This window comes from Protopterus annectens, chromosome 6.part0 (assembly GCF_019279795.1).
Source record: "Protopterus annectens isolate FY-2018-M chromosome 6.part0, PAN1.0, whole genome shotgun sequence".
NCBI classification, from domain to species: Eukaryota; Metazoa; Chordata; order Ceratodontiformes; family Protopteridae; genus Protopterus; species Protopterus annectens.
In genome coordinates, this window is record NC_056737.1 from 1,149,723,728 (window position 1) to 1,149,748,721 (window position 24,994).

General features: G+C 39.0%; 1 protein-coding gene across 2 annotated transcripts in view; it reads left to right on the forward strand.

The window, feature by feature from the left end:
• Nucleotides 1-11,609: 11,609 nt before the first annotated feature.
• KCNH7 (potassium voltage-gated channel subfamily H member 7) overlaps nucleotides 11,610-24,994 on the forward strand; it is a 2,626,261-nt gene continuing 2,612,876 nt past the window's right edge. For both annotated transcript variants that reach the window (XM_044074771.1, XM_044074772.1), the window contains exon 1: nucleotides 11,610-12,084. In XM_044074771.1, the coding sequence (XP_043930706.1) occupies nucleotides 12,009-12,084 (76 nt within the window). In that variant the 5' untranslated portion in view covers nucleotides 11,610-12,008. The remainder of the gene's footprint in view (nucleotides 12,085-24,994) is intronic.

Sequence of the window (24,994 nt, forward strand, 5' to 3'; positions counted from 1 at the left end):
TATATATATATATATATATATATATATATATATATTAAGTGGGTTGGCTTTCTCAAAAAGTTCTCTCTATTAGAAAGAATGAGCTAATGACAGTAGCAAAAACACTTTAAATACAGTACAAGCTAGCACACGAGTGTGTAGCAATATTAAGGCAAATACAGTTTAAATAAATGCAGATAAGTTAAAAATGACAAAAACAAATTTATGAAAAATCAAATAAGAGCACTTGAACACTAAAAAGCACACAGAACAGTACATTAAGGTACTAAGGTAGAAGACAGTTATGTAAGAAGAGCTCAAGAAAGCATACATTTTTTTTTTTTTGTGGAGAGGGAGGGAACAGAGCAGATTAAAATGCTACAGGGGATGGCCTTCCCAAGTGCTCTCTCTGTATACAGCAGAGGAGATGGACTCTTAGGAGTGTCTGAAATCAAAATATGATCTCACTGTACTCAGCTGAGTGAGCAAATGAGATTGGCCCAGTAGGAGTGTCCAGCAGGGGCAGATAATTCCAAAGCCACCAAAATTAATACCACAACAAGAGGGGGGGGGGATAACTGCTGGGAGTTAGAGGATTTGCTTTTTCGAGCAAGTGGCAGTGAACAGGTGTGTCACAGGCTACTAGCACAAGACCATTTGTTGTAGACCTGTCTTTTTCAGGTTCACCCTAGAACATTGCCTAATTAAGTTATCTGATGAGAGTCACATGGCTGGCAAATGGAGATTAAGGGAAACAAAAAACACCGGGCTACATGATTCTTAAATGTAAAATTTTAGATGTAGATGAATACCTCTAAGCATACACGAGATGTGGAAATGTTTGGCATATAAATTACATGTTGAAAAAAAAGGAGTGCAAATAAGCAATACAGCTACATGGGTGCTTAGTGACAGTATGAGGCTGTCCACACTAGACATAAGAAGCCAATACAAAACAAAGTCCTAAGCAGTAGGGGACCATCTGTTTAAATTGCTTTCTTTGTTGCACATCAGTTTTTGTCTCTTTCATTATATAAGAAAGCAGTGTCAGAAAAGACAAACAAACAAATGGAAGGAAAAGAAAGAAAGTAACTGTGTAAAGAAGGAAAGAGGAACAAACAGGTAAATATGGAAGAAAGAAAGAAATAACAGGAATACCTGAAATAAAGAGGAGAAGCTTGAACATGGAAGGAAGGAATCAGCAAACAACAACAACAAAAATGTAGAAAACAAACCAGGTTATTTTTAGAGATGACAGCTATTTTGTAAGTTTTGTAAGCAAGTTGTTTAAATTATCTTAATGTAGTTAGCCAAAACGAAATAGAATTCAATGCCTGAATGAGCTATCCAATTACATAATTAGCTGTCTCTGCTGCAGGGTTACGTTGTCATGGATACAAATTATATGCAAAGAATCATTCAAAGTATAAGTGCAGTGTGAACGGAACACCTATGGCACATCTGCTAGTGTTCAGATTCTGATAGATTTCACAACAGTGGAATCATCTGCTGCATGTATACTTAAAAATGTTCTCCTTTGACTAATATGACCTAAAAGATACATGTCCACCGATGTCATTAAATACCCATCTTTGACAAAATGCTTTGATAAAAGTCAGAAATTTCAAAGAGCTTTCAGCTCATTTTCACAAAAAAAAAGTGATATCACCCCACAGAACACTTTGTAAGGAAAACATTCCATCCTATATTATAAGATGTAGTTTCTCAGGGTAATATTGTTGACAGTCGTTGGTGCAAAAATTATAATATTGCTGACATCTCTGTGTAGTTCCAGTTAGTCAGTTACTTATCATAAGAAAAACAGGTTGTTCAAAGACATATTATTTTATTTCATTCTTTATTAAAACATTCTGAACTAACTAGTAGACAGACCTAGCTACTTTATCTAGATGCTTAGATTCAACATTGTAAAGCTGTTGGGTACATTGAAATAGTTCTTAGGTTTATGGTCCATGACGTTTGATATATTAGTTTGCTCTCCGTGAACAGTGGTCTGGTTCAGTAAGGGGGTGGCTGCACTGTATGCTATAGCATACATATCAACTGTCCCCGATTTTTGCCTCCTAATTTTACCCTGTCCTCATATATTTTTTTAATTAACGGAAAATTACAAATGTTCAATAATTCCCGACATTATAATATCAATATTTCTTATTGTTCAGAAAAAAGTGGATGTTGATGGGGAAACATGTTTTCTTCTTAGCTGTTTATGTGAATAAGATTAATAATAAAAATGAACAAGATTTGGAGCCTTTGAGCCATCATAACTTTTAACTTTGTCTATAAGGTTGCCACCTGTCAGGATTTTTTTCATGGCAGTCAGGAAACCAGGGTCTCTCTCAGGAAATCCAGAAACTAGAGTCCTTGTCAGGATATTCAACTTTGAATAGTACTTGTCAGATATTTTGAATCAGATTTAGAGATGACACATTTCTAAAGTGCATTTCTTAAAATGATTAGTGTTTCACTTGGATTTCTTATTTGCATTTAAACAATTTTTTTTCAGCATTATCTTCTCTTTGTGTCAGCTGGCATCCTGAATTACATGAAATGAATCCATTAGCAAACAGTTAGACTAAACAAAAGAATCCTCTTCGTGATGCCTCTTGAAGACGCTTATCTTTTCAGAGCATTCACTTTTATGGACATGAAACAATGGATCTGTCTTCCAGTTAAACTTTACGTTCCAAGACGTAAAATTACATATGCAATTTTGTCTTCTGTATAATTAATATTGTATGAATTCAGAACCCCTAGTCTGAAGTTTACCTCTCAAATGTACAGATTTTTGCAGAATGTCCAGATTTTGGCTCATATGTTTGGTCCATTTTTCATAAAATTGTGGTTTTCTGGCAAATTAGTGGCAAATCATAGGTTAATACTAGGCTATTGGCCCTAGGGCCTATACAAGCCTAGCCATAACAATTCACTGGCTATTTCTTCGCACAGTATTTACTTCCCTGGACCCCTGTCTAGCAGGGCAACTGATGTGATCCCCGGTATGAATTTTCTATCTCCCATCCAATCATCATGGTTCCTTTTGAAAAGAGCCAACGAGGTGCTCTGCATGGGCAGTCTATTCCATAGTCTGGGGGTTCTCTGGGTCAGGAACCTATCCCTCCAGCATGTTTTGTTCATTGTACTGACAAGGTTTAGATCCCTGGAGCATGTGTCTCTGAAGGATTGGGATTTCTTTAAGTGTAGCATGTCCAACAACTCTGGTTCTGACATGGCCTTGTATGTTAAGCAGAGATCGCCTCTGAGTAGACGATATGTGACAGAGTATAGGTGGAGTTTTTTTAGATGGTCAGCATAGGGTATCTGCTTTAGGCCTGCGATTCTTTTAGTGAGGTATTTCTGCGGCCTTTCTAGTTGTTGCAGATGTCTTGAGAGGTACATACTAAATGGGGCATTGTATTCTATAATGGGTCTAATGAGGGAGGAGTACAGTGGGACAATGACCTCCTTTTTCTGGATGAAAAGCCCTTAGTGATGAGGTGTGCCACATAGAAGGATTTCCTGATGGTTGCGGCGATGTGGTTATTGAAGGTGAGACCACTGTCCACCTGTGTCCCTAAGTCTCTTATCACACTTTCAGTGTTTAGTGTACTGCCACCTATGTGGTAATTCATGGGTACATGTTTTTTCCCAAAGGGGATAAATATACATTTCTTGGCATTGAGCTTGAGCCCATGGCTCTGGCACCAAGCATCTGTTTCTGTAAGGCCCTTTTGTAGAATATCCACATCATTTGGGGATTCAATAACGGCTCCCAGTTTGCAGTCATCTGCGAAGTTTGTTAGCCAGAGTCCCTTAGTGTTGGCCTGTACTTCAGAGTAGATGCCAAACAAGAGCGGTCCCAGGACTGAACCCTAAGGTACTCCACTTGTCACTTGTCTGGAGCTGGATTTAGAGTTGGCAACTTTTACAGTGTGGGTTCTGTCAGTAAGCCAGTTGGCAATCTGTCGAGTGACCTAGGGATTAATGCCCAGCTTAGTAAGTTTATCTATGATTTCAGAGTGGTGGATTGTGTCAAAGGCCTTGGAAAGGTCCAGATAGGCTGTGTGGACCACCTTACCCTTGTCCATGACTATGGAGACTGATTCAACGAAGTCAATCAGGTTCAAGAGACAAGATTGTCTCTTTACAAATCCAAACTGTGTGGGGTCCAGTGTTTGAAGGTTGCCAGTGTCTTTGGTTATAAGTTACATGATAAAACATTCCATGGCCTTGCAGATCAGGCTCATCAGACTGATGGGACAGTAGTTCCCGGGATCCAAGGTGGATCCCCCCATGTGGAGTGGGATAACTGTAGCTGTGCACCACTCAGTGGGCACGAAGCCTGAGGTGAGGCTATGATTAAACATGACACTTAGGTGAGGTGCCAGTTCATTTTGTAGTTCATGTAGTACACGGCCTGGGATGTCGTCTGGTCCCATGGATGCAGTATTCTTAGCTTTGGAAAGTGCGTTTTTTTCCTGTGTGGCCATTATTACCAGAATTTGGCAATCTTTCGGTATTGAGATGGGCCCTTTAGGGGGTGAGAGGGGGGTGAAGTTTGCACTGAATCGATCTGCCAGGTTATTGGCAATATCCTTGGGATCAGTATGTTTAATGCCATTCTGTTGTATCTCACAGCAGATCTGAGCATTGTAATTTAGATTCTTGACATAGCTATAGAATGCCTTGTGGTTGTCTTTGGAATCTTTGGCAATTTTATTTTCGTAACTAGCTTTGGAGGATTTTATGAGGGATCTCAGCTTCTTCCTGAGGCTGGTAAGGGAGTTTTTTGCATCCTTGGATTTTCCTCTTTTCTGCAACAGTTTCTTCCTTTTGTTGTAAAGTTTGGTTATGGCAAGGGACCACCAGATTGGCTTCCTTTTTTTGGAGGAGAGCATCTTGGTTCTATTGGGGATGGCATGATTCATGCACGAGTGGATGTGCTCATACAGTGCCTTAGTGTAGGATTCAGCAGTCAAACTTTCAGTTCGCGTCTGCATTGGTGTCATGAAGTTTGTCACTTCTGACATGAGTAGCATGAAGTTGGCTTTGGAGAAGTGTTTTTGCGGAGGTTTCCTTACTGGGGGGTGGGGGTGGGATGTGGATGTCAAGGGTGATTAGCTTATGGTCAGACCTGACCAACAAGAGGGTGACCATAGGTGTGGAGCATTGATTTCCCATGTTGGTAATGACCAGGTCTAGGATATTGGAGGCCCTGGTAGGACTAAAGATTAGTAGATCCAGGCCACTGGAATTTATGAATTCCAAGAACCGTTGGGCAAAGGTGTTGGTACACGAGTAGTTTTCCCAGTTAATGGCAGTCATGAAAGACTGAAGTTAAAAAACAATGACAAACATTTGAGTTTCAGACTTCAGATCCTTCAGAAAATTCATAGGTTTATAGGTTCATAGGTAGGTACTAGGCTGTTGGCCGTAGGGCCTATATAAGCCTAGCCAAAAGGTACCCTGGCTTTCGCCACCCAAGAAAATTATTTTCCTCTGCCCCTGTCGAGCAGAGCCACAGAAGTGAACCCCGGGGTAAATTTCCTGTCTCCCATCCACTCATCACAATTTTTCTTGAAGAGTGCTAATGAGGAGCTTTGTTTGATATAGATAGGTAGTTTGTTCCAGAGTATGGGAAGTCTCTGGGACAGGAATCTATCCCTCAGCATGTTCTGTTTATTGTGGTGACAAGGTTTAGGTCCCTAGAGCGTGTATCTTGAAGGGATTGAGATTTCTTTAAGAGGAGCATATCCAACAGCTCTGGGTTTGACATAGCTTTGTATGTTAGTTAGAGATCACCTCTGAGTAGGCAATATGTGACGGAGTAAAGCTGGAGTTTTTTGAGACGGTCTGCATAGAGCATCTGTTTGAGGCCGGTAATCCTCTTTGTGAGGTATTTCTGTGGCCTTTCCAGTTGTTGTAGATGTCTTGTGAGGTATATACCAAAAGGGGCGTTGTACTCTATAATGGGTCTAATGAGTGATGAGTAGAGGAGAACAATGACCTCTTTTTTCCTGGATGAGAAAGCTTTTGTGATGAGGTGTGCCACATAGAAGGATTTCCTGACTACTGTGGTGATGTGATTATCAAAGGAGAGACTACTGTCTACCTGGGTCCCAAGGTCTCTTATCACACTTTTGGTGTTAAGTAGACTACGACCTATGTGGTAGTTCATGGGTACAGAGTTTTTACCAAAAGGGATGACAATGCACTTTTTGTCATTGAGCTTGAGGCCATGGCTCTGACACCAGGCATCTGTCTCAGTGAGGCCCTTTTGTATGCTGTCCACATCATTAGGAGTTTTGATTACGGCTCCTAGTTTGCAGTCTTTTGTGAACTTCATTAGCCAAAGACCTTCTGTGTTAGCCTGTACTTCAGAGAAGTAGATACCAAACAGGAAAGGATCCCAGGACTGAACCCTATGGTACTCCACTTGTCACTGGTCTGAAGTTGGAATTGGAGTCTGCTACTTTCATAGTGTGGGTTCTGTCAATGAGCCAATTGGCAACCCATCTTGTGACATAGGGATTAATACCTAGTTTAGTGAGTTTATCTATAATTCCAGAGTGGGGATGGTGTTGAAAGCCTTGGCGAGATCTAGATAGGCTGTTTGAACCACCTTACCCTCATCTACGGCTTTCTTGACCACGTCAAAGATGTCTATCAGGTTTAGGAGACATGATCTACCTTTTACAAACCCAAACTGGGTGGGATCCAGAGTTTGGAGATTACCAATGTCATTGTTTATAAGTTCCATGATGATACGTTCCATAGCCTTGCAGACCAGGCTCGTCAGACTAATGGGGCGGTAGTTCCCGGGATCCATGGTGGCTTCCCCTTTGTGGAGTGGGATAACCATTGCTGTGCACCATTCATTGGGCACAAAGCCTGAGGTGAGGCTATGACTGAACATGATAATTAAGGTGGGGTACCAGTTCATTCTGTAGTTCATGTAGAACACAGCCTGGGATGCTGTCAGGTCCCATGGATGCTGTGTTCTTGGCTTTGGAAAGTGTGTTTTTTACCTGTACAGCCATGATTACAGGAACTCTGCATTCTTCCGGTATAGAGATGGGCCCTTTAGGGGATGAGAGGGGGGTAAAGTTAGCACTGAACCTATCTGCCAGGATGTTGGCAATATCAGTTGTTTCTGTATATTTAGTGCCATTGTGCTGCAACTCAGAGCAGATCTGAGTATTGCCATTGAGATTCTTGACATAACTATAGAATGCTTTGTGGTTGTCTTTAGAATCAGTGGCGATTTTGTTTTCATAACTAGCCTTGGAGGATTTTATGAGGGATCTCAGCTTCTTACTGAGGCTGAACAGGGAGTTCCTCCAATCATGGGATTTTACTCTCTTTTGCAACAGTTTCTTTCTTCTGTTGCAGAGTTTGTTTATGGCAGGGGACCACCAGATTGGCTTCCTTTTTTTGGAGGGTAGCATCTTGGTTATGTTAGGGACTGCACAATCCATGCACTCATGCAAGTGCTTATAAAGTGCATTTGTATAGGATTCAGCAGTCGTACCTCTATTGTCCATCAGCATGGGTGTCATGAAGTTTGCCACTTCTGTCTTACGAAGTGTGAAGTTGGCTTTGGAGAAATTGTTTACGGTGGTTTCCCTAATGGGGGGTGGGATGTGGATGTCTAGGGTGATTAGCTTGTGGTCGGATCTGACCAACAAGGAAATTACCTCTGTTGCCCATGTTGGTAATGATCAGGTCTAGGATATTGCTGCCCCTGGTGGAGGTGTGGATAAGTTGGCATTGGAATTTTTAAATTCCAGAAAGCATTGAGCACAAGAGTTGGTACATGAGTAGTTTTCCTAGTTAATGGTGGGGTAGTTGAAATCACCCATTATTAGGGTGTTAGGTTGTACCCTAATATTTTCCAGTGTATCAAGAAATGAGGAGTGGCAATCCTGGGGCATGGTGGGGGATCTGTAGCAAGCTACAATTTGGATTGCGGTTTTGCCCAGACTTAGGGTCACTTGGATAATCTCAGATGCATTATGCTGAGCAACTAGCCTGGAGGTGTGGATATCCTTAATGAATATGGACACGCCTCCGTCTTTAGTGTTTTGGTCCAGGTTAGGTGGCCGAAAGGTGTGGCATGAATTATAGCCTGGTAATGCAGGCATGCTCTCTGGAGCCTTGAACCAGGTCTTTGTCACTGCACAGCTGTTGATGTTCTCCATTTTAAGGAGTGCCTCGAGTGAGTGCATTTTGAGGTTTAGACTTCTAGCATTCATTCGCATTACCCTCAGATTTTGTTTGCTTGTACCTGTTACGGTGGTGAATTTGTCATTTAAACCTTGCCTAAAAAAGGCACTATATGGGTGGCAAGAACCTTTGCCAGTATCTGTAATCCCAAAGTCAACAGGTGCAGGTCATCTCTGGCAAAGCATCGTGGTTTGTTGATCATGTCATCCTAGGCAGACAGATACTGGATCCCCTTAGAATGACACTAGTTTAGCCAATTGTTGAATTCAATCATTTTGTCCTTGTACTGTGGTATCATTCTGGTTGATGGCAGGATGCTACTCAGGGCTAGGGTCATACCTGCCTGCGCTACAAGATCGGACAGCTCCTCCATGTCTCTTTTTGTGTAGTCCAGGGAGGCATGTCTCAGGTCATTCACACCAACATGGACAATGACAGAGTCATATTTGTACTTGTTGTGGAGTGACCTGAGTGCATGCATTATGTCGCAGATCCTGGCACCTGACAAGCAGCGGACAGTAACTTTCTCTTTGTTTAGCCTGGTGAGTGGAACATCAGTGTGCCTGACTATAGAGTCACCCATGACTAGAGTGTTGGGTATGTTGTTATGCCTTATGGGCTGTGGTTGAGTGGCACACTAAGTTTGTGGGCTGTGTCATTTGGGTTGTGTTGAGGGGTGGAGGTTGCTTGCGTTTCTGTTTGGAGGTCCCTGTTGCTTGGGCAGATTTTTATTGAGAGCCTCCGCAAATGTAGGTGTGTGTTTTGTGTTTTTATGTGTGTGTTTCGGTGGTGTAGGTTTTGAGGGACAATGTGATGAGTGCGGTGTGGTGAAAGTGCATGCTAATGCAAAACCTGTTATTCTATCAACTTTCTATGCTTGTAAGTATATTTAAAAATTGTCCTTATTTTTTGGCCTTTGTCCCATTTTTATGGATTTGTCCAAACTTCTTGGTGTAAGAGGTTGAGAAGTATGATTTCAACAAACATAAACAATGTTATAAATTTCTTATAACATGTGATGCATGCTTATACATGTGCTTATCTGTCGCATTTAGCATATTTACTGTCCCTTCCAAACTATTATTAAGCGTTTATTAACTTTGAAAGACAAGCAATGCACATTTACCTGTTGAAATGGGTGTGGCAGTGGGTGCAGCAAACGTTGGGGTTTTGTCAGGTGTTTGTCTTTTCCAAAGGTGGCAACCCTGTTCGCCCATAAATCTTGAGCAAAGAAATTGAGAGGTACGCGCTGAATAGAAGTACCATTCTCTCCTGGGTTGCAATAGAAAAGTTTAGTCACGAATTAATATTGCTTGATTTGGTTGGTAGCTTGAAAACCAAGATAGTACACATCAGTGCAGTGCAGGATACCATGGGTGATTACACTCTCCAGACACTAGAATATTTATTTTAATAAATAAATAAACTTGCGATATTTTGCCTTGCTCGGTGGTGGTGCTACGGTAGCGTTGTCGCCTCACAGTAAGACGCTGTCAGGTTCGATTCTCAGCTAGAGCATCTTCTGCGTGGAGACACGCGTGAATGGGCGTACCTTAGTCGAAGGTTGTGCGTCAGGCCTGGCAAGCCGGTACGTAAAAATCTACTGTCAATCATTAGCGGACCGGAGTTCCGCTGTGGCGACCCCTAACCGTGAAAAGCCGAAAGACCCAAACAAACAAACTTTGTCTTGCTCACACAGATAAATGCTGAACCAGTCCATGCCCTTCCTGTTAAACAAAGACAAGCTGAGTGCAAACTAAAAACAGACTGAATATTTTGTCCAGATTATTTGTTTGAAGTTAATGGAGTTAAGTAAGCATTTCCACAGTCTTTATTATAAGGCAGAAACTGTCAACCAAAGACCGTGCCTTCTCCCTTGCAGTTCGGTCGGGGGGCGGAGTTTCACGGGATCAACAAACGACATCGCGCATTAAAGCAAGATGTTTTATTGGCTGGAGCTGAAATGTCCCTGTTACGCCCAGCATTTTAATAAAATTACTAAAAAGGGTAGTAGCTGGAGCATGGAGGGGTAATTGTGAATTGCTTAAAATAGCACAGCGCAAGACATGCCTGATATGCAGCCGAATGCTGAGAAAACAATCTAAACAAGCCATACTTAGTTGTTATATCTTACCCAGGTGCTGCATTTTGAAATGCAGTTCTGCCTTTCTCAGCTATTAGTGTCCATAGTTAGCAGCTATGCTCGGTTAACAGATATGTTTTAAGACCATTTGAGCTTTACACGCCCTCCAATGATTTAAACAACGTTCTTAGTTGTATGTACACTGCTCTACCTATAGCCTCTTTTGCAAACCTGGCAATTACAGCGTTAGTTGAAAGAAAGTAGGCAGTGGTAAGCAGCCCTATCAATGTAGTACAAAAATACGTTTGTGTTATGCGTATAACAAACGTAATTTATTTCAAACGTTAAATGACAAAGAGGGCCAAAAGGGTTACAGAATGCATGGACAATCTGCTATTACACAGGGCAGAGGGCATCTGCAATTTTAGTTTTATGACTTTTGATAAGATATGGGATTTATGTAATGGTACCAGAAGTCAAAGAGGGTCAAAGATAACAAACCTGCAATATATGAGTATAGTTTGGTGCTAAATTAGTAGAGCTTGGAGAAGAATAACATTTCGTGCAACTGAAACCAGTCATGCAAACGCACAGATCAGCAGACGTAATGGGCAAGTAAAACTAGCACCATGGACAGTTCTATGAATCACAACCGGCCATAGCAGGTGAATATTAAACACAGGCATAACGAGCAGTTCTGCACATCTGTAAGGTGAATACTAACACAGGCATAACGAGCAGATCTGCACATCTGTAAGGTGAATACTAACACAGACATAACAAGCAGTTCTGCACATCTGTAAGGTGAATACTAACGCAGACATAACGATAACGAACAGTTTTGCACATCTGAAAACAGCTAATGACTCTAACATCACGCTCTCTACTCTCTCAAAGCATCCATTTTGGAAACAATGTAAACGGTGTATTTTCATCTCTGGCTGTATTGTTGTGATGGGGAGAGATGTTTGCTGAACTGACTGAAAGACGGTGTTTTCCCTTTTTAATGCTACACATATATTTGCAGTGTTGTGGGGGACAAAGTTTTTTCTCTCTAATAACTCAGTAATGATGCAATGTCTTTGCTATAACTTTGAATATGATGTGCATTAACAAAATAAACTCACATCGATTGAATAACGCCGGCATGATTAGTTGCCCCTTAAACTGCTTAATAAGTTATTTTGTAACAGCTTGGGAAATGCATATTTTTTTCGGGTACACCTAGTTACTGTGCAGCCTTTTCTGAGTTATTGGCTGGCTACAGCAGAGATATGGTTGAGTAATCAGAGCTGCGCGCTGTGCAAAGCCCTAAGAGGTAACGTCACTCCCTCTGGCAGAGCAGCTTTAGTCTTCCATCCCCTACCATCACAACGCCTTAGAAACCGAAAGATCGCATCTGTTATTATTTTATCTACCATGGCTACAATAACAGAGTGCACCGAATGCATCGTTTTATTGTCATGTTGTGGGGACCCTGAAGACTCATAAACGTTGGCCATGGAATGAGCACCTTGTCTAGATCAAGCCTTCACCATTAGATGAAATGGGAAGATATTACACAGCTCTAGGAGAATGATTCCTCACAAAGGGATGATAGTCCACTGGCTCTGGCAATAGCTTAGCTGAATAAAAAAACATCCACAGCTGGCAAAAGGCCTGTTTACTGTCTGAAAGTGAGCTGAACATCCATTGCATCATGCCTGTTAGGCGAGGGCATGTGGCACCACAGAATACATTTCTTGGAACGATTATACGGAAATTTGAGGGGCAAAGTAAGTATTACCTGAATACTGGTGTCTTTGAAACTTCTGATACAACTAATTGTAATCATCACAAAATACATCAGTTTGTTTTATTTAAAGGGTCTCTTTTGCGGGAAGGGATTATATAATCCTTACAGTTTAGCATATATGTTTTACTTATTTTGTCTTTTTTTTTTATTTCTTTAGTTTTTTCCTTGTCGTGGCACCAGGATTCCACCTTGTAGTAGAAAACAAAAATCAGTAGCAACAAGCAAGACTATTTCAAGTTACTCTGCACATTAATAGTGGTAATATTAGCACTCCTGAAGTTGCAGTTTATAACTCGCTTTGCAAAAATGTGCTTGTAGTATCGCCCCCACCCAATTTACAAACTACTAATTCAGTTCACTAATGCAGTATGCAGGACTGATCTTTGCAACTGCCATAGTCAAAGCGGTCACTTTTTAAGGCAAATTTCTTGGTATTATGCTGAAAGCTTATTGCTTTGATTTTATTGAATAGTCCCATAACATTCAATTGAAGATTCTGAACATTAAATAATTAGACTAATAGTGATTCTTTGTTTTATCTATGGAAAATGTTGCTACTTAAGGGTCCCTTGTTCTTGAAAATACTTTTATAACCCTACAAGTTGCTTTAAATAAACGACACCACAAATAGATAGGTCTGTGATAAGTTAAAGAACCTTGTCTTTATACAGGTATGGAGTCGCGCATAAACAGTGCTAGTGCACCTCCTATCTTTGTCCAATTTTCTAAGTTGGACGTAAGCAAAGTATCTGTTTCGCGATGACTGTGTGTAGGATATACAATTAGCGCTACAATGTATTTAGAATTTGCTCGAGGCTAAGTATATCACTTATGTAAGGGAGAAATATTGCATGATGCAACACAATGGAACAGCAACACCGGTTTCAAAATAGTTCCTGTGTACCTGCTGCAGGTATGATATCTACAAACCTGTCTGAAGGTGCATACTGCAAAGGTACATCACATTGCGGAACATTATTTCCCGGAGTCCTGCACACAGTATAAAAAATGAAACTTTTCGAAGGGAAACAACTTCATGCGCCAAGTAGTCATGAGTTGTGGGAAGTAGCAAATGCACCCATTTATAGGTTTATAGGTTCATACTAGGCTATCTGCCCTAGGGCATTTACAAGCCTAGCCAGAGTGTGTTTGGCTTTCGTCACCCATTTTAAAATGAATTTTGCTATGCCCTTTACTGTATAAATTATGTATATATTTACTGTATAACTATCATGCTGGCCCTGGGTGGAATTTTATATAACATTAAATTTAATGTGATTGTCCCAGAGGAATAAAAAAACTTAGTGCTGTACAAAACAGCAAGCTATGCCAACATTTCATTCAAAAGTCTTCTTTTATTTATTTACGTATTAGAGTTGTGTATGCACATCTGACAGCTGAAAAATGTAGTTTGAATGTAACTCCTGGCAATGTGCCATTTATAAAACATCTCCGCTAAAGGGATGATACATTGATGCTCGTTTTGTTTTCTTTCTGCGATTGTTGAGTTAGCCTGCAAATGGCTGAATGTTGCATATTTCTGAGCACTTTTCTCATATGTGAATTACTAAATAATACAACAGGTCTTGGTTTAGTACTATGTAGATGAATGACGGGATACCTTTTACTGTGTGTGTGTGTGTGTGTGTGTGTGTGTGTGTGTGTGTGTGTTCATAACAAAGTTCGTTCAGTGGCAGTTAGAATGATAGTAGACAACTGTCAAGACAGACTGAATACAAAGTGATACCCCCTGCTGCTAATGTACAAGTGTTAGCTGGACTACTGCATACAGCCTTGCTAAAAACTAAGCAGCCAAAGTACTGTTTACTAGATGGTGAGACACAGTTTTAAAAGTTATACAGTAGGTCTGCCACAACACTTTAAAAGTAGAAATATGTAATTATTACCGGCTTAAGCAGTTTTGGAAACGTAGAAATATAGACTTGGTGTATAATAATAACGAGGCTACGTTAGATCTACTGTGCGTAACGCTTTTATAACATTACAGACATTATGAGTTTACTAACAGGCTGAAGGGCTTTGGAAACTATCGTTACTTGTTTAAAATAGCAAGAATCTTTAGTATGGAGCATCTTAGAACTGCTTCCATGCCTGTCAGCTGTACAGATTTTACCAGAATGTCCAGATTTTTGTCTCATTTTCTGTCCATTTTTCATAAAAGTGTGGTTTTCTGGCAAATTAGTGGCAAATCATTTTAGAAAATAATGACAGACTCATGTTTCAGACTTCATACCATTCGGAAAAGTCATGCTAATGCAAAACCTGTTATTCTATCAACTTTCTAAGTGTGTTTAAGTGCAATATTAAAAAAAAAATGTTCCTATTTTTGGGACCCCTGTCCCAGTTTTATATATGGCTTTGTCCAGATTTCTTGCTTAATGTTGAGAGGTGTGCTGCTTACTTCAAAATTAAGAAGGGAAAAACGGTTAAAACAGACAGAAGATAGTTTAGGATATCAGCTCAAAAATATGTTGTAGATGGTTAATTGAGATGCTTCTAAAAATCTTGCTGGAACTTTTGTAGTTTTTGGAAATGTAATTTTCCGACTGCTCACTTACTGATTTGATAGGTATAACTTTTCCAGCTTTCATATTTGAATGTTCCTGCAGTGCATTGTTTTGTAACTAGAATGAAATTTATTGCAATATCCATTGATATCTCTGTTTCTTTCTCTCTCTCTCTCTCTATATATATATATATAGTTGCCATTATTTGGTAGAAAATACATATCTGAGAAACAGAAATGACAAACCATAAAACAATGAATAAACAAATGCATCACTGTGGATTTGTGAGAACCACATTTGGTTGAAGTCAATGTTTATATAGTGTAAGGTATGCTGGAGTATGCTGGAAAATGCATGTTTGACTGAAAAGGTGGTGGTTTTGAAAATTTCCAAGTAATGTGAATGTATGAATGTTTGTAGGCTAGGGTTATGGTTAGGTAAGAGGACAGATTTAGTGTTGTACCTGATTAGTGCTGTGGTTGTTCTATGTCCTTTGGTCTTAATTAGTGGTACTGTTAGGAAAATACTTTTTAATAAATAAAGTGTATAGTTAGGGGCAAGGGTAGCAACAGGGTTAAGGTTAGTACACATAAGTAAGGTTGTGGAAGCCCATGGGCTATATGAAGAAATACCAGTGATTTGTTTACTATTTATTTACTGGCATTTGGTTACTGGAAAAGTCTGACTGGGCACAGGTGCCCTTTTTTAGAGGAGGAATGGGGAAAAAAAGCTCCAAGGTGTCATATTTAATGCAATCAAGATTTACAATTAGAAACTTTATAATGCAGTTTTAGTCATTACATAGGGCAATAGTCAGTATAATAGAATTTGCATCGATATTCACAAACATTAAATGTACAAGCCTTGTACTGAGACTTTACAGATATAAGATAGATAGGAGTTATTTAAAAATACAACAGAGTGAGGTATTAGAGGAGATAAGCAAGTCTGAGTGTTAACATAGAAGTAATGATGGAACAGCAATTTGGTTGTGCTATTTAGAAGTAGGTATAGTAGTTTAAGTAGTACAATGAATTGAGGTATTAGACCAGGATAAGCAGATTAAGTGCCTTAAAGGGTAGTATAAGAAAGGTGATAAAGGTGATAGAAAGCTATATTTCAGTTGAGGAGCAGGGACAAAGCCAGGTGGAGGAGGGTGAGGAAGTCTTTTAGTAATGGTTTGAAAAGATGAAGGTGTATGATAAATTTGACTGATATAAGAATTTTATTTCATGTTCTAGCTAAACTTTTGGAATAGAGGCTGATGTCAGCCCTTTGTGGTTTGTAGACGGTAAGAAGCTGGTTATTATTTGACCAAAGGGGACACTTTGGCAAACAGTACTGAAGTAGGGGGCTGATTGCTGGGCAGGCAGATGGGGTGTGGATGATTTCATGGGTTAAGGTGAGATCAGTATAAGATAGGTGGTGAGGAAGCATGAGGCAGTAGAGCATTTTAGTGCTAAGCAGTGGTGGGTCCAGGTTGGTTTGTTGCATGCAATTCTGTCAACTTTGTTATAGCACTGTGCAAGGTTAGAACTAAGTGAGGCTTGAGGGTTGGTCATGACAATAGGACATCATGTTATTTCCACTATATGGTGTTTTGGTGGTTTAGATTACATTTTACAGGAGGTTTAATATACTATTACATAGTGAAAACTCTAGGTTGGCTCAGTGCATATATGTGTGTGTGTGTGTGTGTGTGTAGATATATATATATATATATATATATATATATATATATATATATATATATATATATATATATATATATATATATATATAGGTATTATTGTTTAAACGACAATTCCAAATGTTATGATTAAGAAGTGTATGATAATGGACTGAGAAGCTGAGAACAGGGTAAGAGTTTTCAGGCAGAGTGAATAGGTTTGACGTAATCTGATAAAGATGGTGGGCAGAATTTGGTAATGTCAGAAAAGGAAGGTAGCACAGGACAGCAGTGCTGCTGTGTACTAGACTGGTGAGTAGTTGTTTTTCACCTAGTCTGGATTTGAACATGTGCATTAGAAAAGAGCTGAGTTCAAATCCATCTGTCACCTTTTTTCCCATTTTTGTACATTGGATCAGGGTGTTACTTCAACAGTAACAATCATCTACAGCCAAGGTTTACACCACCAAGTGACTAGTCTTGCTGCTGTAGCTCTTCAACACCCACACACCTATGGACAATTCAGTGTGTCCATTCCACCTACTGCATGTTTTTGGAATAGGAGAAAACTGAAACACCCAGAGGAAACCCATGCAAAGTTCACACAGAAGGCAGCCCATCCAAGAACCAAACCAGGGAACCTCTTGCTGGGAGACGACAACACTATCCTCCATGCCACTGTGTTAGATGCTAACTGTGGTATTATATTCAACTTAATTTTGTGTGAATTTTCACTGCATACTTACCTGAAATATGCAGGCTTACACATTATTATCAAAATAATAGAATGTTACAGAAAAATACTTTCGCCTGATGCAAGAAATGTGAAAATTGTGTTTAAATAAACAAATCATTCTAACATGAGCTACTTTGTTCAACTTTATCAGAGGTAGTCTAAAGCAACAGTGTTATTGCATTAGATGAATGAAACATTTCTTTCACCTTTCATTTTATAATTTTCAATTTATTTTCAATTAAATACCATACTCACTAATTTTACATTTGAATGCTTTGCAAATACATATATTTATTTTAATTTGTCTGAAAAAGGCAATTGAACAATCATGTCATCTGCATTTGACAGAAAACAAATTGTGGGTGTGAAAACATTTATACTGAAGTTAGTGACTAAGTGGCCAGACTGTACACATTTTAGAAACTGTTACATTTAGTGTACATAATTATATTTACATAGATGGAATCAAGTCAAAGATAGCGCAGAACTGAATTACAGAATGAGAAGGTCATGCAACACCACTCGCATTTGACATCTAAGCTACGCCTTCCAGAGGTAAAAAGACAATTAAGAGTTCAGATTAGGTGTAAATCAGTGTTCAGATTAGGTGTAAATCAGTGTTCAGATTAGGTGTAAATCAATGATGTAAACCTATTGAATAACATTTTCCCTAAAACAAGCCGCTAAAATTGCGATTTCTGAGACTATGTACATGGATGGAAGAATGCTGTCTGCAAAGTCTGTACAAAATTACACAAGGTGAGGAGGTCCTATCTTACATGTTTGGAAGTGAGCCATCATAATGAACAACTTGAACAATTATCGCTCGGTTCAAATTAAAAGCTACATTTAGTGAAGTGTATTTCAGTGAATGCCATTCATAAACTGAATTTCAGCAAAGAGAAAATCTGAGAATTGATTTTAGTCTAAATGGACAATATGAAAGTCGAGCTACTCAAGCTGTTATTTTCACTGTAGGATGCCTTAAAAATTCTGTAATGGAGGCCCTCGGAATATATGCAAGTGACCCCTTAAGGACATCAAGTGTTTCAGCTACTTGGCTTGGCTGTGTTTTTCTTGCAGTTTTTACTGGTTTGTCTGTGTGATTTTTTACCCTTTGGTTTGAAAGTATAGCCCCAGTGATAGCACATTATGCAATGTTTAATACTCTTTTTTGTTAGTTTCTGCTTTCTTTAAAATATTCACTAAATGTTAATGTTTATCATGCAACTAGCCTGTAAAGTGTTACAAGCATGACATATAGCTGTCCTATAGAACCTTTACTAAACACCTTTCCATAGCTTGCCATGAATGGATTTATTATAATCTGTCTTATTTTAAAGATACTTCTGAACATACACTTGGAGACATTGTTACAAGTCCTATATAAATGTTTTAAAGATGCTTCTGAACATACACTTGGAGACATTGTTACAAGTCTTATATAAATGTTTTAAAGATACTTCTGAACATACACTTGGAGACATTGTTACAAGTCTTGTATAAATGTTTTAAAGATACTTCTGAACATACACTTGGAGACATTGTTACAAGTCTTATATAAATGTTTTAAAGATACTTCTGAACATACAGTTGGAGACATTGTTACAAGTCTTATATAAATGTTTTAAAGATACAACCACATAGCGTGAACTGATATCTTAATCTACTGTAAACATACTTAAGTTAGCTAAGTCAATCTGTATTCTGTTGGGACTTTTGATTTGTTTTGTGTTTTGTTCTCTGTTAAAATAAATAAATAAAATAAATACTTCTGAACATACACTTGGAGACATTGTTACAAGTCCTATATAAATGCCAGTGGCATTATGTTTCTTCTTCTTTTGCATGATTTGTTTTCATATAGATGCATATCTATCATAGAAATGTTATTGTTCGGAACTATACCTGTCTGTCTTGTGATAAGTATTATTTTCATTAAATGTACTTTGCATGAGACAGAAAATGTGCCAAGAGGTAATAACCTGAAATGGTTCAGTGTTTAACTTAAAAAGTGAAACTATTCAGAATGGGGATACTAAACTAGAGGTTAGAACCGGGGTATTTGGAAATAAAAGGTGAAAATATTCAGCAGATTTTCCCCTCTTAAATATAGATGCCATGCGACTGAGAGAACTACTTAATGTTTGTAAAATCATAGTAACTGTTGTTTATATGTTGAACAGCATGTTTTGTATATTTTTATTGAGCAGAGAAACCTATTAGATATAAAAGCTTCACTGGTCAGTTTAACCTGGGGTACTGGCTAATCAAGTGACTTGTTTCAACGTCACACAGTACAGCAAATCAGGTTTAAGGGAACCAAATCAGAACTGCAGACGGAAGTTGTTAGTTTGTGGAAATCTTTGTATGGTAACTCTCAGACAAAGTTAACATTTTTAAATTTGCTGCCAGCAGGCACTGATAAAAAGTTAGAATGGAATTACTGTTTTGCAGATTTAATTTACCACTTAATGAATTAGATTTTTTTTTTAACAAGCAGTAGCAAAACTGACTATGTGATATGCTTTCCAACTAAATAGTTTAGTAAACAAAAGCTTGATCTTACTCAGAGTAAATTAACTATCTGAAAAACCATCACCTGAAACCAGTAATGGTCAATTATTTACCATTCTTTTGCTTGGTTGACCAGGCATTACATAATCATTAGTTATATGAAATATGGACAACAAATCACACATTTTAAGCTAGTTATGAAGTTGAATGCTAGTTAAATATTAGCTGTAACAGATTATATCATTATAATTGCACAGTATGAAGAAAATTACAGTTTGCATCTATTTGGAGGTTAACCTTGAACACCAGTTAAGCAAAAAGTTACAAATAAACAATTTTTTAACAAAACATTCATTGCTATGTATTTTCTCATACCTACTTATTCCATTAAATTGTAACCTTCTGTGTATTGGTGTGATTTTTTTCCACAAGCTTGATGCATATGCATTATTCTATTCGGGAAACAATTTCCAAATATTTTGTATAACACCCTGCTCATTACTTGAGATATAATGCACTGGACCATCTATGCCTAACTGGTAAAACATCTAACTGCAGGAAGATGTGCTCAAAAAAGACAACACTATGTGTTTTACATTGCACACAGTTTTTTCAACAGCTAAAGTTTTAAATTTCTTGAAATCCAAGATATTGGTTTCAATTGTTTTAGTGAGTTTTAAGGTAGAATTGGTTAGTTTCTGATTTGATCTAAATAGTTAAGGCAATACCAGAGGAATAGTGCATGTCATTGCTATATTCATTAGGACCAGGTCAGACTATTGTGTACTGTAGTGGGGCTGTTTGCAATCTGGTATGGTTATTAATTCTAAAAAAAAAATATATATATATATATATATATATATATATATGTGTATTTATTTATTTATTTATTTCCAGTTTGATAACCGGGGAAGTCCACTGGGCTCGAAAGCCCGTTTTCAGTGGAGGCCCGGGGAGAAAAGCTCCATATTAATAATACATTGCACACACAACACACTGTGTTATAGCAGGATAACACCTTTAACAATTTCTAAAAACATAGTACTTATGGTAGTATACGTAAGAAAATACATTGCACACATAACACACAGTGTTATAGCAGGATAACACCATTAACAATTTCCAAAAACATAGTACTTATGGCAGTATACTGTATTGTTAGCATAGAAGAGAGACATGAGAATAGATTATACATAGATCTAGAATGCAAGAGACGTAAATCAGGGGGGAAGTGAAGGAGAAGCAAGGAAAAAGAGAGTAGAAGAAATAGGTTTGAGTCTAAAAGCACATCTTATGAAAAAGGCAAAAGATACATTAGTAAGTCAAGACATGTATGTAGGCCGAGGTGAGGACAAAATATAAAAGGAAGAAATAAGAGAGTAAGCAGGGGGGAGAGAGAGGAGATATAGAAGTAGAGGGAGGGGAGCTGAGGGGAGAGTTTGAAGAAGAAGAAGAAGGGTCGGCGGGGGGAAAAATGAAACAGAGATCTAATAAGATCTAGGTAGGAAAAAAATGAAACAGAAATCTAATAAGATCTAGGTAGGAAGTATACAATTGCATTTCCAGTTTTGGGAGAGGTGAGAATGGAGAAGAGATTTGAATTGTTCATAACTTGTAGTGAGTCTTAGAAGGGAAGGAAGTAAGTTCCATTTTTTTGCTATAGTATAAGAAAGAAGGAGGTGGCCAGGAGGTCATTTGGGTTTGTATACAGAAATAAGGTTTTGGTGACTAGATCTTAGGGGCCTGAGAGGAGTGTAGGAGGGTAAGATGTTAGATAATGCAGGGCAAGCAGTAGGTTTGAAAATTAGTTTATGTGCAGTAGTAAGTTGGAGGTAATCCAGGTGATTAGGGAGTTCTAGCCATTGGAGACTACGGAGGCAAATGCAATGGTGTGTGGAATGGGGGGAGTTAGTACCAAATTTGGTGATTTTGTAGTAGCAACTTTCAAGTTTTGAGGAGATAGAAGCGGTGAGGTTGGTTAGGAGAGGAGCACCATACAATAGAGAAGGGAGAAGGTAGGTAGTGGCGAGTGTTTGTCTTGTGGTTAAAGAAAGAAAGTTAGCATTTCTGTAGAGCATACCTAGCTTCTGATGGGTTTTTTTTATGTTTAGTTGAATGTGAGTATTAAATGTCAGGTGTTCATCAATGGTAACTCCGAGTAATTTTGCATTGTTAACAACGTCTATTTGAGACTGGGAGAGGCTGGAGATTTTGAAAGATGGCTTATCAAGAGGCAGAGTTTTTGAGGGGGAGAAGAGAATGATATGGGATTTATTGGCATTAAGGGAAATATGGTTTTGAAGCATCCAATTTTCTATGGTTGTGAAGGCCAATTGGGTTTTGGAATGGAGTTCGGGAAGGCTAGGGGCTGAGCAGATAACAGTGGAGTCGTCTGTATGTTGCACAATTTGAGAATGAGGAATTGCAGAGTGGAGGTCGTTGATAAAGACATTGAAGAGCAGGGGTCCGAGAATTGAACCCTGAGGGACTCCAGTAGGGGTAGGTAAGAAGTTTGAGGTACCTGTATTCCATTTCACTGCTTGGGATCTATCTGAGAGATAGCTTTTGAACCAAGAAAGGGAATTGTGGGAGAGATTGAGGTTAGAAAGGTGGTTGAGAAGGAGTGTGTGGGATATTGTGTCGAATGCTTTGGAAAGGTCAAGAAGGACAGTGGAGACAATTTCTCCAGAGTCACGTGCATGGTTGACAATGTCTAGGAAAGAAAGGAGAGCAGTTATGGTACTGTGGCCAGGCCGAAACCCATGTTGCGTAGGAGTGAGAAGTTGGTTAGTGAGGAGGTGGGGCATGAGTTGCCGGTGGATACATTTTTCAAGGACTTTCGAAATTGGGGAGAGGATGGCTATTGGGCGAAAGTTAGAAATGCTATTATTTTTGCCTCCTTTATGAAGGGGCAGAATGTGGGCAGCTCGCCAAAGTTTGGGAACATAAGATTTGTGGATGGATCTATTGATGAGCATGCTGATAGGTAGGGCTATGCCATCGGCTGCGAGCTTGAGAAAAAGTGATGGAATATTGTCGGGGGCATTGGAGCATGGTTTGAGTTTGGAGAGAAGCTTTTTGATACTGGTGGTAGACACGGGTTGTAGAATGAAAGTGGGAGGGGAATTAAGGGAGCAGGATTGAGGTGAGGATGGTGAAGAAGGCTTTGGGTTTGGGATGGGGGTGGAAGAGGAGAAGGATTTAGTCAGATCAGCTATGGAGCTGGTAAAAAAGGAGTTGAAGAGAGTTGCAATTTCTGTGTCAGTCTTGTTGTCATCTGGACAGGGGTTGGATTTAGTACCTGGGTATAGGAGGGAATTGATGGAATTCCAGAATTTTCTGGGGTTGTTAGTGAGGGTAGACTGTAGTTTGGTGTAGTATGATTTTTTTATCAGATATAATACGTTTTTTAGTAAGATTGAGTAGTTGCTTAAATTGAAGGAAGGAAGCTGGGTTTTTATTTTTATTGTAAAGTTTCCAAGTTTTGTCTCTTTGTAGCATTAGTGTTTTAGTGTCCTTAGTTAGCCAAGGTGCAGAGTTGTGTTTTATTCGTTTTGTTCGAGGGGGGGCTTGGGAGTTTAGGATTTTAAGGAAGGTAGAATTGAAGACTTCTAGGGCATCATCTAGGGGAAGAGTTTTTAGTGAATCCCAGTTTGTAAGTTTAAGGGTTTCAGAAAATACAGAGGGGTTAAAGTTAGTTAGGTTACGCGAGTGGGCATATTGATGTTGGTGAGGGAGCTGTTGGGTAGTTCGGTTAATAAAGGCTGGGAGATGATCACTTATTGAGTCTGGTAATATACCAGAGTCGGATATATTGTTCGGGTGGCTGACTAGAATCCAGTTCAGGATGGAGCCTGGGGGATTGTTTTTGTTCGGTCTGGTAATGTTGTTTATTAGTTGAGTAAAGTTATAAAGATTGATAGACAGAGAGGAAGTTTTATTATTAATTGCATTCCAATCAATATTGACATCACCAAGAATGTAAGTCTCATGCTTGATATTGTTTGTGGCCCAACAGAGAATATCCTCAAGGGTGGAGGAGTTGTCCCCAGGGGGTATATAGATAGTTATGATACAGATACTTTTGAAGTTGTTTATTTTGAGGATTCCTATAACTAGTTCTGCATTATTAAAGTTAGGAATGGGATTTTGGTATGGGCTGAGATTTAGCAGGCAGTTGTAGACTAAGGCTACACCACCTCCTTTTTTGTTATTGCGATTGGACCTAAGTGCTTGGAAGCCAGGAGGTAAAATCTCAGAGTTAGTAGTTTGTGGTTTTAGCCAGGTTTCGGTTACTGCTACTATGTCAGGTGTAGTGAGATTTAGCCAAGCATGGAAAAGAGTTATTTTTTTATTAATACTCTGGGTATTAATGGTAATGAATTTAAGGTATTTATGGCTGTATCTCTTAGAGGAGGTGGTGGGAGGGAGATTGTTAGTAGATGTAGGCCCAGGGTTGGGGTGGATATCTTTCTTAGAGGAGATGGTGGGAGGGAGATTGTTAGTAGATGTAGGCCCAGGGTTGGGGTGGATATCTCCTGCAAGAGCGAGCCAGGAGAAGGGAGAGAGGAGGTTAAACTTTGAATCGAGGCACAATGGAAGAGGGTGATACAATTTAATTTTGATAGTGGGAGATGTTAGATGAACTGTGAGTAGTTTTATTTTGAAATAATGAGTTGGATATGGTTGAACTAGTGAGGGGGATATTAAATAAAAGTGGGGTGTTGAAGGGTGGGGAAAGGAGGTAGTGGAGGGTGATGTGAGTGGGAAAGAGGAGGATAGTGTGGTAGAGGAATAGGACATTGCATTGTAGAGAGCAGTTAGAATGAAAAGATAAGTAAATGAGGTGAGATAGTGATGAAGAGACATGGTTGAGTAGGGTAGGATAGATATTAAAGTTGGTGTAGAGACTCTGTGGAGAGTGTGTAGGTATAAGGAGGGGACATAAGTGAGTGAGCAGTAAGTATATATAGGCATATCCTACACTAGTGAAATAGGTACTCAGGTTACCAAGGGATAGTTTAAGTATCACAAAATAATGGAGTTTTAATTATAGGGGGATTATCAGGTGCATTTGGGAACCTTACTTAATTTCAGCACACATATAAGGTGTCAAGAAACAGATTATAATCCGAAAGTTGGTCTTGTCTATTATTCTGAAGCTCAATATGCTGAGTTTGTGTGTCTTTGGAGATCTGTATGGAGGTATTATGGTCCATAACTAATATGGAAACATCACCACAGTGCCATCATGCCTGCAGACATGGTATGCCCAAAACCTAGGTAAGGAAGGAGAAGTTCTAAGATATTTAAGCTACATTTGAATAATTACACAGGTATGCATTGCAAGGTCGGGCAGTTTGTTATTGAAACTTTTAACATTGAGGAGAGCTATCATAATGTGATCCTTTTTTGTATTTTATATGTTAGTTATGTTGGG